The following is a 17,109-nucleotide window of genomic DNA, read 5'->3' on the forward strand; positions in this document are numbered from 1 at the left end:
GGTTCGTGACTAAGGACACGGCAACCGTGGCGGGGGCGCCATGGGCTCCCCGGAGGTGTCTGAGACACGCCGGGCAGCGCGGCCCCGGCTCAGCGGGGTCTGGGGGGCGTGGGTCTCATCCCCAACCACACAGCCCCAGGTTTGGATGGGGTGTAACCTGGTCCTGAGGGGCGGGCGGTGGTGGGGAGGGGGCCGAGCCCGCGCCCTGGAGAGAGACGTTCCTTTGCCTTTTCTCCCCGAGCAGGGCCCCTGGGAGCCCACCTGCAGAGTGCGCTGCTGGCGCCACCTTTCAAGGGGGCGGGGACGTCAGCGGGGCAGGGTGGGGACGGGGGGCTGGGGACCCTCCTCCCCCGGGGCACCCTTTGCAGCCCGGGTGCTTTGCTGCGGCGGCCGGGGTGGGGTGGGGTGGGCTGTGCCGGCTGGTCACGGGGCTCGAGGGGGCGGTTCTGGCTGAGCGTTCAGCGCCTCGCCTCCTCCCACGGGCTGTGAGCGGGAGGTCTGGGCGGTGCACCTGGGGGGTCAGGGCTTCCTCGTCGACACCAGCCATGCGCAGGTGCCCAGCGCCAGGTGTGCAGGCGGACTGCGGGCCCTTCGCCGGCTCGGACCCCCTCCTGTCGGCCACGGCGAGCCGCACCGCGCTGTCCTGGCCTTGGGGGAGGACGGACCGGGCCCCTCGGGTGAGCAGGGACAACCCGTGAGCACACGGGACACCTGGCTGCCACCCGAGGGTCCTCTTCCTGACCGAAGGCTCCGCCCTCGGAACCTGCCGGCTCCCCTGGGGACACCCAGGGGCTGCCGTGCAGCCCTGAGCCAGCCGGGAGGGGCCAGTGCTTGTCACGGAGAAGCCGCCGTGTTTCCGGCAGAGCTGGACGGACGCTCAGGGGCTTCCAGGGGGCCCCCCCGTGCTGTGCACCCACCCCCCCTCGGCATCGGAGTCGTGGAGTTTGTTTGAGATGTTGTTGAAAGTTCGTGAGAAAACTGTGTGAACTCTCAGGCCCACACTGTGTTCCCAGAAACCCTGACCCGGGCTGCTCCCCGTCCCCTGGTCCCGGGACCCTGGGGGACACGGGCTGACTGAGGCCGCAGTGACACTGTGGAAGCCGGCGCCGGGCACGCTGGGAAAGCCGGCACAGAGCTGCGTTGTCTGGCTCCCCACCAGCGTGGCCGGGGGCCAGCGGGCCGGCCGGTCAGCCCCCACAGGCCCTGACCGCCAGGCAGAAGGGCCGAGAGGCCGGGCCTGTCCCCCCTTGTGAAATTTTGAGAGAATGAGTGCTTCCGCGGTGCGTGTGCTTGCACTCCCACGTGCCCCTGGGCACGTGGGGGTGACAGAACTCACACTCAGAGGCGCCGCGTGCAGAGAAACGAGCTTAAAACGCCGACCCCGCGTCCTGTCCGACGTTTCTCGGGCTCCTGATGCAGAGGCTCACTAACCATCTCCGGTACAAAGGGGGGGAGGGGGGTCGGCCTTCCTGGGGCCCCAGTGTAAACAAGCCTGTCTGTGGAAGGGCTTTCTCAGGTTTGCACCCCTCGGGTCTGAGTGTTTCCCTCATTCCTGACATGCCCACGTGAGTGCTGTGTGCTGTAACTCGGCGTTCGGGGCCCTAGCAAGTAGTCAGGGGGACCGGCCCCCAGCCCGCCTGCCTGCCTGCCTGCCTGCCTTCCCACCCCCAGAGTGAGGACCTGCAGGTGGGCCGCAGAGACACCCGCTCGCACAGCGCCCCCTGCCTGCGCCCGTGGGGTAACCACCCAGGGTTTGCTCCCGGGGAAAAAAAGAAAAAAAAATGATGGCTTGCAATTGCTTCCGAGCAGAAAAGACGTGCACAGCCTAGGAAAACGCTGAGCAAGTAAAGAGCAAAGAGCAAGTGTCGTGTTTGCTTTCTTCCTTCAGGGGGCCTGGTGGAAGTCTGGGCGTCTGTGGCATCTTTGTTGGGTGGAACCGTGTGTCCCCGAGGCCCCCGGAGACCCCGAGTCCAGCGCTGAGGTCGTGGGGCGGGAGCGGGGCGCCGAGTCTGTGCCACCTGCCAGGTGCAGCGGTAACGGCCGTGCACAGGCCGTGACGCCGGCTGATGCTGGCCGGACACAGGTGGGGCCGGGGATCGTGCCTCGCGCCCCGCAGGGATTCTCTCTCCTTCACCCAACACGCGGTTGACGCTCGGCGACGTTGCCGCAGGTGCGCACCACAGCGGCTCCTCCGCGCTGGGTCCGCTGTGGAGGGGGCCCCGGGGCGAGCCCAGCGGGCGGGCATCCCCGCACAGGTCACGGGTGCAGCTTGTGACAAGGACGCACGCCTGCCCCCAGCGACCTGCACACGCCCAGCTCACGCCCAGCACACGGCCCTGCTAACCGCGGCTGCCACACTGCCCGTCACGTCCCCGGGCTCACTGACCTCGTAACTGGACGTTGCCCGTGGCCCCTGCGGCCACCTCCCACCCCGACCCGCCAGCTCCGGCTGCCAGCATCGACAGTTGGTCTCTGTCCACTGGGCGTCCTGGCGGGGCAGGGGCCACGCCCCCGTGTGTAGGCCACAGGTGGCACAGAGAGGTGACAGCTGGCCCAGGGTCGCGCAGAGTCCAGCAGGGGCCCCCACAGTCAGCCTGGGCTGGCGTCCAGACCCATTGCCTGAGGGCCCTCTCCTCAGCCTCACCCTGGACGGGAAGCCGACTGTCCCCAGTCTGTAGACAAGGCTCCTCCTCCGATGTCACTGGGCGCATCAGCAGGGGCGGGGGGGGGGTCCTACACATGGGGCACCCCTGTCTCTGTACAGCACCCACCCTGGGTCTCCCCGGCCCCACTGGGCCTGGCTCCCCAAGACCTCCCCGTGCACCCCCGGATCTTCACGAGTCCGCTCCTGCATGCTCTCCCGATGGCTTTGGCCGGGCTGAGTGGCATCGGGAGGGACCCCCACTGTCCCACGACCTCCCACAAAGGCTGGCACATCTGCTTCATCAGAAAGAGGGGCCAGACAGTGACTTGGGGTGCATTTCCGGCCCCCCCCCCCCGCCCCAGTTCTATGGCAGAGCAAACAGGTGGTGCTCGGTGGGCCGGGCGTGCGGAGAAACGCCACCTGCAAAAGCAAAGCCGAGTGCAGTCCCAAGTGGAAGGAAGGCGCCCCCACCCCCACTCCACGCCTCCCTGAGGGGGTGTAACTCGGGGAACCGGCCGAGGCTCTGTTGCTGCCGAGCGAGCGGGTGACCACCGGGAAATTCTAAGTAGAATGAACAGCGGGAGCCACGGGGCCCCAAACCCCCCCCCCCCCGGTGGCGGTGGTCCCTGGCGGGCTCCCAGGTGTCCCCGGCTGAGCCAGCGCCCTTCCGGCCCAGGGTCCTGGGGGGACGAGGTCTCCGGGGGGACAGCTTCACAGCTGCCGCCCTGCCCAGTCTCTCGTCCCCGCCTGTGCCCTGGTGCCGTCGGGATCACGTCTCCCGAGGGGCCAGCGTGACGGGCCTGCGCCTTGGCTCTGAAGGTTCGGCCTGTCCCTTCACGGAGGGAAGACGGGAGCGGCCAAGTCGCAGGGCCTGAGCGCACCGCTGCCCTCGCTCGCTCACTGTCAGACCCGCCAGTGGGGGTGGGGGGGGAGGGGTTTCTGCGCCTCGTGGGTCACTGCACGTCCTCAATGGCGGCGGCTTTCTCGGCCACCACAGAGTGACCCGAGCAGCGCGTAGGGACCGCTGCCGCCCACTGGACAGGTGAGGAGGAAATGGAGGTGAGGACAAGTTCAGGGGTTTGTCTGGAGTTGGGCTCCTGGGGGATGCTCTCCAGGCACAGGCCGCGTGACCCCTCAGCCCAGGGGAGCGAAGGTCATGACGGGGAGAGGGCCTGCCTCCGCCCGAGGCCGCGTGCTGCACCTGCGTCGGAAACGGTGGCTGAGACTCCGACCTCCAAGTGGGTCACGGTGCCAGGACGTCCTGGCGCTGGGTGGCCCCGAGCGAGACCCCCTTCCCAACCAGGTGGGAGCGGCCGGGGTGCTGCAGCCCCCGTCTCCGGCAGCCTCTCTGCTTGGAGTTGGGTCAGGGGCGGGGGGCGCCTGGCTGGTCGCCGTGTACCGGACACGGGGACGCACCTGGCCCCGGGGGTGCCTTGGGCCAGCGCCAGCCCACCTGCACCGCCTCACTTGGCTGCGTGAGGTCACACCAGGTGAGGAGGAGTCCTCACGTTCAGTAATGATGACGCCAACAATGTCCCCCTGGATTCTTAAATTAGGACAGGAAGCCAGTGATTGCATTCCGGGGAAGCGAACGTTAACCCTTTCTTAAAGGAAATTCCCATGTGACGAGGTGACACCTTGCAGGCAGGTGGCACAGGGGTGCTGAGGGGCCTGTTTGTGCCGGGGCAGTGTGGACGGGCCAGACTGCCTGAGCTGAGGGCACGCCCGCCCCGCTGTGCGCCAGACCCCCTGGGCTGGGGAGCGGGGACGGGGCAGGCGTGCTCAGCAGTCCTGGGGACACAGTGAGCTCCCGGGCGTCCTGTTCCAGGGGCGCCCGGGGCACAGAAAGCACAGGCGGTGGGTGCTGCCGTGAGGGCACTCAGCAGCCACTGCCACCACTGTCCCAAAGACTCCCCGGAAAATTGTGGACACACAGACAGGCTCTGCGTCCCCTGTGCCAGAGCCCCGTGGTGGGGGGCCCAGCAGCTCAGAGAACAAGGGGCGTCTGTGGTGGCCTTGTGCTGGCGTGAGGGGCCTGCGCCCCGAGACCCCTGCCCCTGCCCTCCAGCCTGGTCCTCACCCAGGCTCTCACCCAGGCATTCCTCTCTGCTCAGCCCTCACCTGTTGTCCCAGGCCTGCGGGGACACGAGTGGTGTGCGAACATGAGCCCCGGGTTTCAAAACCCTGGTGCGGTATTTTTTTAAAAAAGAAATTAAGGTCAGCTGTGTGAACTCCAAACTGGAACCAGCGAGCCGCCCTTGGCGATGGGAAGGGCGCTCTTCCAGGGAAGCGCCTGTTGTGAAATCAGGTATTTTCTCAGAGCGGGCCGGGAGCTTCACGGGGCGCGGCCCGCCCGCAGGAAGTGGGGCGGGCCGCGGGGTGTCCCAGGCCACAGAGGGCAGCTGTTCCCGTCCCTCTTCCCACCGCCGCACCGGGACAGACGGTCAGCGCCGGCCTCCCCAGAGCCACGGGTCCCCCGCCCCGGGAGCAGGATCGGTTTCGGAGGCAGAGACAAGACACCGGGGTCTGCCCGGAGCAACCCCAGCCCCCGCAGCCGAGAGGCCCACGGAGGGAGGGACCCGACATTCCAGCCGCCTGTCCACCCCAGGGAATTTTTGTGGGTTCTCTGGAACTTCCAGAATCCCTCTGAGTCAGGATCAGAAGCGGGGGCTGGCCCGGAGGAGGGAAAGTCAAAACAAGCTGAGATTCTGGCAAACTTATCTGACTCCAAGATCACTTTTATTTCCAATACAATTAAGTTGATTTAGTTCAGGGTTCCTTGTCTGACATGTAATTACATTTTTTTTCTTTAGAAGTGAAGAAACAAGGTCCCTTCCTTGCATGGCATACCCCTTAGTTCTCTTTCCTCCCAGCATACCTCAGATGGATCTTTTTAAGTTTTTTTAAAGATTTTATTTATTTATTTTAGAGAGGGGAGGGAGGGAGAAAGAGAGAGAAACATCAATGTGCAGGTTGCTGGGGGTCATAGGCCTGCAACCCAGGAATGTACCCTGACTGGGAATCGAACCTGCAGCACTTTGGTTCGCAGCCCGGGCTCAATCCTGCTGAGCTATGCCAGCCAGGGCCCGGATTTTTTTTTTTTTTTTTTTTAATGTCACAAAACCTCCCTCTAAAGCTACCAATCAGGAAATAGGTGGATTAGTAATATAAAGCGCTAATTCAAAGTGTCACAGGGGTCCTTCCAACACGGGTCCTTCCACAGTGAGGGCTGGTCCTGGGTCACGCAGAGCGGTTCCGGTCGGGCCCAGTTAGGGCAGAGCCGGGCGGTTTGCACAGACCCCAGCGGGGGCTACGTGCAGTTCGACTTCCACTCCGGGGTGCACTAGCCCGCACGGGGTCGAAGCCCGCTTCGGGTGGCGTCCCCGCCGCAAGAGCCAAGTGCGGGGCGACCCGCAGAACCTTCGCCGCAGCTTGGCCTTTGCACTCCGGCCCCGGGGCTCCCTGGGCCGCCGGCTCCCCTCCGCACAGACCCGGGCCTGCGCGCGCGCCCGCCGCCTGTTCCCGGGTGGGGTGGGGGTGTCCTGCGGCCCCGCCGCCGGGAACCTGCATCTAGTAAGTCCGGGCGGAGCCCAGGATTCGTTTCCGCCACACTGACCCCGGTGATTCTGCTGCTGATGGGCGGTGAGCCACGGTTGGAAAAGTGCGTTCCCGGCACGCAGAGCGCCGAAGGCAGCTTCCCAGCTCACAGCGTCGGCCCCCCGCCCGCCGGGGCCGGGACCGGACCGGACTGCATTGGGACCGGGCTGGGGGACAGGCGCCGCGTTCAGGGTCTCGGCGCGGAGGGCGCGGAGGGCGCGCGGAGGGCGCGCGGAGGGCGCGCGGGGACGCGGCTCGCAGCGCCCAGCAGGGGGCAGCCCGCGCCGCCGGACTCGGGGACTTCCGCAGCCCGCGGCCTGGTGACTCAGGATTCCAGTGGGACGTGCTTTCTCATTTGTTCTCACTTGTTTCTCGAACGGAAGAATGGAGAGCGGAGGCCTTCCGAAGTGACTGCGCCCCCGCTTCCCGCCCCGGGGAGGGTTAGGGACCCTGTCTGGGACACAGCCCCAGGGTCCGCCGTGCGGGGGAGGGGCGCTGCGCCCAGTCCCTGAGCTCCGGGGCGGGTCGCTCCCCGAGCCAGAGCGCAGCGGGCCTGTTATCTCCCATCGAAAAAGTCCTTCCTCATAACCGACCGTATCAACCTCTGGCACCAATCAAAACATTCTCATTCGGGGATGTAGGCCGAAGGAGAATGTTGAAACCCTTTGAATGCTCATTAGCCTTTAAAAAAGGAAACAAGCCGGTTCGTAAAAGTTGCAGAGCTGGAAAGGAGCTGCGGAGCACAGGGCAGGAGCCCCGAGCTTCTGCTCCCCTGGGAGGGCAGTAGGGGGCCGGGGGACTGGAGGGGGGTAGGGGCTGCGGGGCAGGGGGGACCCGGCCAGAGGGCTGTTTTCAGACCGCCCACCCACTCACGATTATTTCCCAGACAGAGGGGTGGCCCCGCACCTGCACACTCAGGGTCGTACCCTTCCCCGTGGGAGGTGACAGGAGGGCCAGGGGACCGGGAGCGGGCTGCGTGCGGATGAGACAGCGGAGGTCTCCGCTGGGGAAAGATGACAGGGCTAGTGAGTGGGATGACAAGTCTGTGAATTCCGCTTCAACTTATGAAAACGTCTTGTGGGAAAGAGAGGGAAGGACGAGCCGTGGACCCTGGGCACAACGAGCGTGTCACGGGCTTTCCTGCGTGTGCTGGGTTACATTCTCACGGCAGCACCAACGGGGAAGGAGGCGGCAGCTCCCAGAGGTTACGGAAACCTGCCTGCGTCACCCAGCTGGGACGGTGGCAGGCAGACGCAGCAGGGCACCCGGGCCCACCTGGTCCGATACCTGTGTCTCCCCCACTACCACGGGGGCAGACCGTGTTGCGTCGGTCTGAGGCGTGCAGCTCGGGGGATGCACATTCACGCAGGCTACGATCAGGGCCGAGGGTCTCCACGCGAACCCCTGTGTCCTGTGGTGAAGACGCGTCCCCTCCCCGTGTCCCTGGGAGAGCTCACCCCCACGACCGTCGTAGCCTCGGTGGATGTTCTGCTCTCGCTCCCCCCCCTCCCCACCAGCGGTCCTTCCTCTGCCTGTTCCCCAGCAAGGGTCACTCAAGCCCACTTACTTCAGGGTGCTCCTGGGCCTCTAAAATGAAGTGACGTACGTGAGTTTTCTGTACATCCCCCCCAACAAGAGAGAGGGCATTAGTATAAAAACTTACCAGTTGGACCAGAAGTGTGATGAGGCAACTAAGCACAATTTTCCCCGCGCTGTGCTCAAGAAAACAAGTTTGCGGTGAGTTCCCGGATGACAAGTGATATTTTCTATCCCTAATTTTAAATATCACTCTGGGGCCGAGTTTTTGGCAAAGGAAACACTTGGCAATAAATCCTACACATTTCCCAAGAACGGTAGGTTGAAGACTTTCCCCAGGGCCCGAGATACGAATCGAAGGACCTATTTAGTTTGCTTAGAAATGTCAGGGACAGGGAACAGCCACGAAGACTGAATCAGCCCTGTCCCTGGTGTGGCGTCTCCTCTCTCCCTCGGGCAACAGTGGCATCACGTGCTGTGTGTTTGCACCGCTAAACCAAAGGGGTCCCTTCATGCCAGTGCTCACCAAAGCCCAGCCAGACGCAAACAGGAGGAAGGGAGGGTTTATCAGTGGAGAGAATGGCGCCACGCCCAGAGTCCCAGGTGAGCTGAGGCTCTGGAAGACCCGGCTCCATGGTGGCTGCCAGGGGGTGGGTCGCCTCTGTAGCAATTCACGGACCTGGCGGCAGCTGAAGGAGTGGGGGTCTCGGGCTCTCCTGATTGGTTGGGACTAGGGGAGGGGTCCTGATGGCAGCCTGTGCGGATGCTCTGCCCGAGGGTGTGGTCCTCAGGGTCGTCTGCTTTCCTGGCCTGGGGCCGAAGCACCGCCCAGGTCACAGGTCATCTTCAGTTTGACAGGAAACTCTGTTTCTGTGGTCAGCAGATCCGAGGCTGTGTTCTTAGTGACAGCTTGATGCTGACCAGAATCTGAGGACGTCCTCAGGACTTCGCGGTGGAGGAGGGAGTAGAGGGACAGAGAGGAGACGGGGTCGCCGCACGGAAGTGGGGTTTCTGCGCGGGGACCGTGGTGGGCGTGTCTGTCACTGTGGCTCACCCGCTTTGGTTCGGCAGCTTTGTGACATCTTCAGGAGTTGTGCCAGGGGCTCGCTCCGAAACACTGGTGGGAAATCCGAGAGCGGCAGTGTGCGAGGGACCCGGTCTCGGCTGTCGGGCGGCACACCGACATCCTGTAAGCACCCTTCTTGCTCCTCAAGTCTTGGCTGACCGAATCTCCCTGGAGGAAGCTGGACCGTCCCCGAGGGGCTGTGGGTGGGCTCCGGGTGGGGAGGTGAGGCCCACTCCCGTGGGGAACGCCAGGACCTGTAGAGGGTTTGTATGCGGGCGCGTCTGAGCCCGGCTGGCAGCACGTGCCGGGAGCGTTTGCGAGAGTAACAGGTGTGCGTTTCCTCTTCTGCACTTGACCTTGAGGAGGAGAGCAGGAGGATTCCGTGAGGGGGAGAAAGCAAGGCAGGAATGGATGGCAGGACGGTCAGGAAGATCAGGCGCCTTCTTGAGGGTTCCTACCCCGAGCGGGGGCCCACTCCTGGCATTCCGCAGGAGTGTGCCCGCCACACACAGGAACAGTGGACAGGGTCGGCTTGAAACCTTTCAGGAAAGGAGGTCTAGGCCACGGGCGGGACTACCCACCCTGACCCTCCCAGCCAGGGATTCATGATTTATTACCGCATCACCCCTCTCATCCACACATAGTAGGCACACGCTCTATAAAAAATCCTCTCTCCCACCCCCACTTTCTTCTAGGGAGACGTGTGCACCCACGGGGGACTTTTCTTTTTGTGAATGGGAGGGGGGAGGGAGGGAGGGAGGGAGGGGGAGAAGGCTGCCCGGGTTTGCTCTGGGGGAGAGATTTGGGATGTTGTGGGCGGCTGGCGCTGCAGTCATGCAGTTGAAGGCATTTTAAGTGGCTTAATGATTTATTATAATTCCAGCTCTGATAAGGCCCATAGCATGAATATTAACTTTATGCTAATAATGATGACTCTCCTTTTTGAAGTGCTCATATGTGCCAACCACTGAGATTTTTCTCTGCAAAACTCTCCCACAAGGGAAAGCATCCACTGATTTCACACAGGATCAGCATCCTGTGTTCATTGTGAAAACTGCTTTTTTCTCTGTAGAAACGGGTGGACTTTAACCTTCTGACCTCCATGGTTTATCACTTGGTCCCGTGTTGGGGAGCTGAGCAACCGAGTCTGGGCAACTCTTTCAGGGAGAGGAAACGTCTCAGAAAGTATCTTGAAATGTGTTCGAAAGCGTTTGTTTTAATGTCCAGACCGATCGAAGTAGGCTTTTACGAAAGAACACCGAAGTGAGGCTTTTCCCCAGGAACGACGGAAGACCGTCAGGGCCGCCCCGGCGGCTCCGTGAGAACTCGTTCATCGCAGCCGGGGTCCGCTGCAGCCTGCAGGCTTCACGCTTCCTCCGGGGCGAAGGGGGTCCGGGGGAGCTGCCGTCGTGAACTCTTCACCTAAGTACACCGCCCGATGAAAGTCTGTGACCTTGGCTTCGACCCTCCCACTCCCCTGAACAGACGCCTTCTCGCTGTGGGACCCCGGGGCAGAGGACCTGATTTCCGTGCCTCGGTTTCCTCGTTTGCCAGATGGGGGGGGGGGACTGTAGGGTCCTCGGAAGGGTTAGCAGGGAGTGGGGGCGGCGTGCAGTGGACGTGCCGTGCGTTTTCTCGCTCTCCCCGCTTCCGAGACGACAGAGACCGCCGAGGTCCGCGTGCCGAGTGCCCGTCACCTCCGTCCTCCTGTCCGTCGGGGAACGTGGCAGTTTTTGTTCTGTTGTAGCAGAGGGTTCAAGGACACGCAGGAGGCTGTGCTCTGGCCGGTGCGGAGCCGGCAGGCGGGGGAGGTCAGTGCCCTGCCGCTGGCCAGCGGCCTCCGGTGCTGGCGGAGATACCGCCGCGTCTGCCGTGTGGCTGCCCCCGCCGCCTCAGAGGCAAGGCCCCTCCTATTTGTATCCGGCCGGCGGCCTGCCTGTGCGCGCCGGACTCTTGAACAGAAGGTCCTGCCGGGGCCCGGCACCTCCCGAGGCCCCACAGACCCTTCTCACAGGCGACAAGGGTGACCCGTGCTGCCGGGTTCCGTGGCGTCCGACGTGGAACACTGCCTGTCCTCGCCCCGTCTCCTAGAACGGGTGGCCAGCGGGTCTGTCGTTTCACGGCCACGGAGAGCAAGGCCTGCAGGTGGATTCTCATTGTCACTCAGCGAGGGGCCTGCGGCAGGACCCCCGGGCCGGGGGTGACGTCCAAGTTCGCCTTCAGCACAAGGCGTCCTGCCGGCTGCCACCCGTGCCGCCCGGGCCCCTCTTCCCACAGGGGTCCCTTCACACGCAGAACGAAGCTGCTCCCCGACAGCTCCCTCCGAGAGCTGGCCTGGGAGGACGGGAGACGAAGAGCTGTTGGCGGAGACGAGGGGCGAGGCTGCTGCCTTGAGATGCTCCCCCTCCTCCTGGCACCAGGACGCCACCCGGGGGTCCTGCCTCTGCTCTATTCTTGGCGGGCGGGACGGGACGGCCTCTTCCACTCAGACAAGCCGGCCACCACAGAACTCCCGAGCCCCGCTGGCCAGAGAGCATCTGAGAGTCGTGGTAAGACGGCAGCTCCCGGGACCATGAGACGGAGGCTGTGTGTTATTCCGGGACTGGGACAGGGGTGAGGCTGCAGCTCTCCTGGTCCCCCCACTTCCAGCTTGACTGCGTCATCTAATCACCCCCAGGGACGTCTGTCCTGTGTGTGAATTATTTAGGTAAAGGAGTCCCCTCTCTCGGCGCAGAGTTTTTTCTGGGGCTTTTCTCGTCGGGGGAATCAAAGCCGGTTACGTGCCTCGCACTTCCATGGGCCTCAGCGAAGCTCTTCTACCCACTGAGGAAATTGCTGCCCTTGTGCGTCCTGATCAATCCCACTCGTCTCACGGAACGTGGCCTGGCACGAGCGTCGGCGGGCACACATGGGGGCGCACCCACTGAGTGAGGCCCCATCGTGTGTGGCAGACGGGTGACAAGAGCCGAGACCCCAGGACGCAGCCAGATCCTGCCGAGGTTCCTGACAAGACCCGGCCCCTGGCTGTGCCCGTCGGACACAGATGGTCGCTCGTTCTTCCAGATGCGCCACGCAGCTGCCGGCCAGCACCGGTCTGGGCCTAAGAACGTCCTAGTGGGCCCGGCGATGACACCCTGACCCTCGGACGGAGCGGCATCCCAGTGGGAGGGAGAAGGGGGGAAAACGATGAAGTGGAACTTTAGGCCAGGGGGGCATGAGCCTGGGGGCGGGGAATGAAGCCGAGAGGGGCACAGGGAACTCGGGGGGAGAGAGACTGGCCGCACCGCGACCCTCTGGGGTCTGAGTGAGGCCCGGAGGGAAGGGGGTCGGTGCCAGGGGTGAGTCGTCCATCGGACACAGAAGGGTCAGCGGGTGCGGGTGCCCCAGGTGCCAGCGAGCCCAGTGTGCCCACAGCACAGGGAGGGGCCGGGGGGCGCTGCACCGAGGGACGGGGGCCGGAAGCAAAGCCAGAGGTGCTGGGGGGCGGGGGGTGGGGGCGTGTGCAGCTGATTCCCGAGGGCCTGGTGGGTCACGGGAGGGGTGTGGGTTTTCGTTTTCTGAACTGAGCCACGGGAGGGCCTCCCACCGAGGACGGAGAGATGCGGTCTGCCTTCGGTCGTCACCGGGTCATCTCAGCTGCCGGGCTGAGGACAGACCAGAGGAGGGGCGGGAACCAGGGACACCGAGTCATCCAGGGACAGTCATCCGGGCCCGGCCCACGATGGTTCGGAGGGTGGCGCCCGCGCAGGTGGCTGCGGCGGTGGCGGTGGTGGCTGGAGGCGGGACGTCCCTGAGTCTGCACGCGGGCAGCTCAGACGCAGAGCGAGGTGGGGACGGTCCCGGTGCCTCCGGAGGTGTGACCCGCCTGTGCCGTCGCCCGTCACGTGCCGCTCCCCAGGGTCTCCTTCGAGGAGGTCACGGTCACAAAGGCAGATGTGATGCCGTCCGCTCCGTCGGCTTCCACTGGGGTCGGCTCGGGACGCAGGCCGTGGGGTGCCGCGTGCATGCGGACCAGGGCGGAGGAGCGGGAGGGGAGGCGGGGCCGGAGTAACCCGTGTCCTCGGAGACGCCCTGCCTACTGCGCGCCTGCGGGCAGGATCCCGGCCCAGAGACTGCGTCAGCTCTCAGGCAGGTTCATGGGACACAACAGTTCGAACTCCAAAACCCGCGTCCCATTGAACGCATCAGCTCCCGGGGCCGTTCGCGTCTCTGCCCCACACTGGACACGTCCACGTCTCGGGCTGCACTGCCTTCTCCCGCGTCGGGCCGCCCCTGCAGGGTCAGCGGTCAGTCCCCGGCAGGGGGACAAGGAAGCTGACTCAGCTGCCTGGTGCGCCGGCCGAGCGGATAGCCCCGAGTTTCGTGGGCACGGGGACACGGCTCGTGGGAGCCCAAGGAGGGCCCCGGGCTTCCCCGGTCCTGGCGGCTGAGCCACGGGCCGGCCCCGCGGAGTCTGTTACTGCGAGGGACGGGAGGTCCTGCTTGGGAATGAGCTGGCGCCATGCGGCGACCGCAGGACTGGTGCCAAACAGGAGGGCGTCCTGAGTCTGTCCCCGTACCCGCCAGGCTCCCCCCACCCCCCGGTGGCCCTGGAGAAACGCCTTCCACCACCAGAGGTTAGAGGGCAGGGGGAGACGAAGAGAAAGAGGCCGTCTGGCGCCCCCACCCTCTCTTGTGCGTGAGGCCCCTTTCTCACGCTGGCTTGAGTGGGGGCTCACGTGAGCACGTGTCGATTCCCTCGATGAAAACTCAGCCACACCGGGAACTGCCACCAGGCCCCGGCCCCGTCCTCCTAGGGTCCCAGCAACAGACACGCAGACAGCAAAACCGAGAGACATCGAGTGATGCCCAGGTCCCGCCCATCACCTCTGGCTCCGCCTATCACCTGGCGGCATTCAGCCGGCTGGGCGGGGAACAGCGTGCGCTGGGGGACCGAGACCGAGGGAAGGAAGGGCACCCAAGGCTGAGACGAGGACACGCGTGGGGGGAAATGCACTGTTAACACGCGGGCTTGGGCGCCTGCAAGCGGGGGTGGCCTGGGACATTCCGGGTGCGAACAGCCACGCCCCTGAGAGGCCTGTTTGTTCGCTCCGCGGAGCAGGTCCAGCCGCACTGAGACCCCTGGGGGTCTGTGCTCCCGAGGTGAAGGCTGGGGGTGGGGCCGGGGCCGGGGGCGGAGCCGGGGGCAGGGGCGGGGGCGGAGCGAGAGGGCGGGCACCGTGGCTGCAGGGAGCAGGGGGCGCTCTGGGCCTGGGTGGTGCTCGGATTCTGCTCCTGCTGACCCTTCGCCTCCCCCAGAGCTGCGCCGCCGCGGGCAAATTGTATTCCGTAGGAAACACGTTCTTAAAACCTCGGGCTGCTGACTTCCCCTTTCAATATCACAGCCTGAAGTTCCCCTCGCCCCGCGGCGCGTCCCACGGACGCACGTCCCTTCCGCGGTCGAGAAGCACGTCTCTGGGCCCCGCGTGGTCCGGGTGTCACTCGGCAGGGCTTCGAGCTGTCCGCCTCCCCAGGTTCCGTGCCTCCGGTGACTGGAAACTGAGTGGGCGGGGTGGGGGTGGGGGGACCAGAAGCGCCAGATTCCTCCTCCGCCCGGTGCCTCAGGTGTTCCGTTGCTGGAGTGCGCGCACTGGCGCGGTGCTTCCCACTCTCGGATGCACTGGGGAGCCGTTCTCGTTCCAGTCTTCAGCCAGGGGGGATCGGCCCCCTGTGTGTAGCACCGGGAGCCTCTCCGTGTTTCTGGGGAGTCTTGGGTCCCTTCACTGTCTCCCCTACAAGCCGCTCTGGTCGTGCAGTCCTGCCCACCCAGGCCCCTCAGGGCTCTCTCTCTGCTGGCAGGTGACCCGGGGTGTGGAGCTCGCCCCAGGCCGCTGGGGCACTCCCCCACAGGCAGGGGCCACGGGGAGACCTAACCGTGCTGCGGAGGACAAGGGCTGAGCTTCCCTTTGTCATGCCGACTGGGAGCCCTGCTCACAGTTCAGAGAACCCCCACCGGTCCCGTCGGGGTGGGCGAGGCCGCCTTCCCCACGCGGACCTGGGTGTGGCCAGTGGCCGCCGCTGTGGGGCTGAGAGCCGTGTGGCCTTCCGTGCTCCCCGAGGACAGGGCTTCGCAGAACCACCTGGGTGCTCCCAGGCCCATGGTGGGACGGGTGCCTGGGAGCAGAGGGTGTCAGGAAAATGCTTGTTAGGTGGACGAATGCAGCCGATGCCTGGTTCAGCCCGTGTGTGTGTGTGTGTGTGTGTGTGTGTGTGTTTGCTGGGTTCGGTGGGCGGCAGGAAGACAGCGGGTGAAACACCCCCCGAGAAAGGTCAGGAGCCCAGCGGGCCAGGGTGCGTTTCTGGGTTGTGAATGTGTCCTGTTAGTTTTGTGCGGGAACACGGGACGCGGGAGAGGGTGGGCTGTGCGTGCGGACGGGAGTGGTGGGGGGCAGGGCAGACAGACTCCCGGGGACCCAGGAAGGACAGGCGGTCGAGGCGGAGGGGATGTGGCAGCCTCGGAGCCGTGGGTGCAGAGGCAGAGAGCGAGTACCACGTGACCGAGCACCCCGGGGGGCTGGATGTTACAGGCCCCCCGAGCCCTTTGCAGGCAGGGAGCGGCTGGGGACCCGTGTGGATAAGGTGTCCTGACGTCTTCCTTGCCTCTAGGAGAGTGGGCACTCCCTGTCTCTTCCCGGACGACCGGCCCCGCCCGCCGTGTCCGCAGCGCCCCCTTGGGCCCACCGGCCTGCCTGCAGCCGCCCTCCCCAGCCCGGCGGGGGGCTCGCCGGAGCAAGCGAGGGGCTGCTGGCTCCTTGGGAAGCAGCGTTCCAGGCTCCCCTTGGCCTCACCGACGATGCCTTCAACCCCAGAACCGTCCGGGAGTCCATCGCGGAGAACGTGGTCTCGGCGGCGCGGAGGAAGGGGCTCCCGGGGCCCCCGGAGGACTGGACCGACCAGCTGCCCTGCGTCCCTGGAGCCCCGAGGGCCGGCCCGGGCTCGCTGGGAAGGCGGGGCTGCGACGCCGCACCCCCACCCGGCAGCCACGTGCCCCCCGGCCCCCAGTGGTCCTATGGGTGCTCCAGGCAGCTCTCCAGAACCGAGTCCGAGACGCTGTCCCTGGAGACCAGGTCCGATTACGGTCTCTCAGTGGCCGGCGGCGACCACAACCCGCGGCCCAGGGGGTGGCGGCGCCAGACGTGAGAGGCGGCAGAACCCGCCGCGAGCCCCACCCCCCAGAGCGGTGGGTGTCAGCCGTGTTCCTCCGCTGGGCTGTTCGCGTCTGCGGTAGTTTTAGGTTCACGCGGGTCTTGCTCACTCTCAGAAGTCACTTTCCCGAGTGTCTGTTAGTCCACACACACACACACACACACACACGAGTGCGGGTCACTTCCCGGCCTGCGGAGGCACAGAGAGAGCACCTCTGGAAGGCAAGAATGCGTTCTCTGTGCTGGTGGGTCGGCCCCTGCATCTCATTCACAGCCCTAATTCCCCGTGTGCCACAGCCGTGGGGCAGCCTGGGCAACAAGCCCGCCCCGTGAAAGTGAGACGCGGTGCTTCCTCCCGTGCGTCTTGGGCCAGGAGGGAATTAGGGAAATGTGACACGCCGATGGCCGTTAGCAAGTCGTGTCGGGGGGTGGGCACCCCATCAATGGGGTGTGCCAGCGAATGATAGTTCCATGTGAAAAAGGATTTCCATGCTGTCCTTTTAAGCATTTCTCAGACATTTCAAAACCCTAATAAAATTCAGACTTTTTTGTAGAGTTGAGATACAGGCATCCTCAGAAAGCAACATCTGAGCGTAAGACGATCGTGCATTTCAGAAGGCCTTTCGAGGTGGATGGTGGAGCGTGTGGGGGACAGGAGGGTGTAGGTGTGGGGTTTAATTCAACCTCGTTAAAGCTGGCAGCCTGAGACAGGGCGGGTGGACTCGGAGTTCAGGGGCCCTCACTGGTCAGAGGGGAGGTCGGGTCACCCGATCGCTGCCATGCTCGCCTGCTCCGAGGTTCCAAGGCACCCCAGACGTGAGCAGGATGACCTTGGGTGCATCACCTGTCTTCATGGCTCAGCGCTGGGGCACAGGACCACGTGAGGAGGGCACCAGGCCGCCACTGAGGCCACGCGGATCGCTGAAGGTCCAAGAGGGGTGGGCAGGCGGCGGGTGTTATGCTGCACGCCCCGTGGAACGGGGGTTGGCGTGAACAACTTGTCAGTAGGTTTAAGGAAGTGGTAGATGGATGTGTCTGTCATTGTGCAATTGAAGGTCAAGGCCGTGTATTTAGTTACAGAA

General features: G+C 64.8%; 1 protein-coding gene across 1 annotated transcript in view; it reads left to right on the forward strand.

Moving 5' to 3' along the window:
• SYNPO2 (synaptopodin 2) overlaps positions 1 to 16,065 on the forward strand; it is a 76,478-nt gene extending 60,413 nt beyond the window's left edge. Inside the window, exon 5 of the mRNA XM_028521716.2 lies at positions 15,489 to 16,065. Coding sequence (XP_028377517.1) covers positions 15,489 to 16,022 — 534 coding nt within the window. The 3' untranslated portion in view covers positions 16,023 to 16,065. The remainder of the gene's footprint in view (positions 1 to 15,488) is intronic.
• Positions 16,066 to 17,109: the final 1,044 nt, after the last annotated feature.

The sequence above is a fragment of the Phyllostomus discolor genome, chromosome 8 (genome assembly GCF_004126475.2).
Source record: "Phyllostomus discolor isolate MPI-MPIP mPhyDis1 chromosome 8, mPhyDis1.pri.v3, whole genome shotgun sequence".
NCBI classification, from domain to species: domain Eukaryota; kingdom Metazoa; phylum Chordata; class Mammalia; order Chiroptera; family Phyllostomidae; genus Phyllostomus; species Phyllostomus discolor.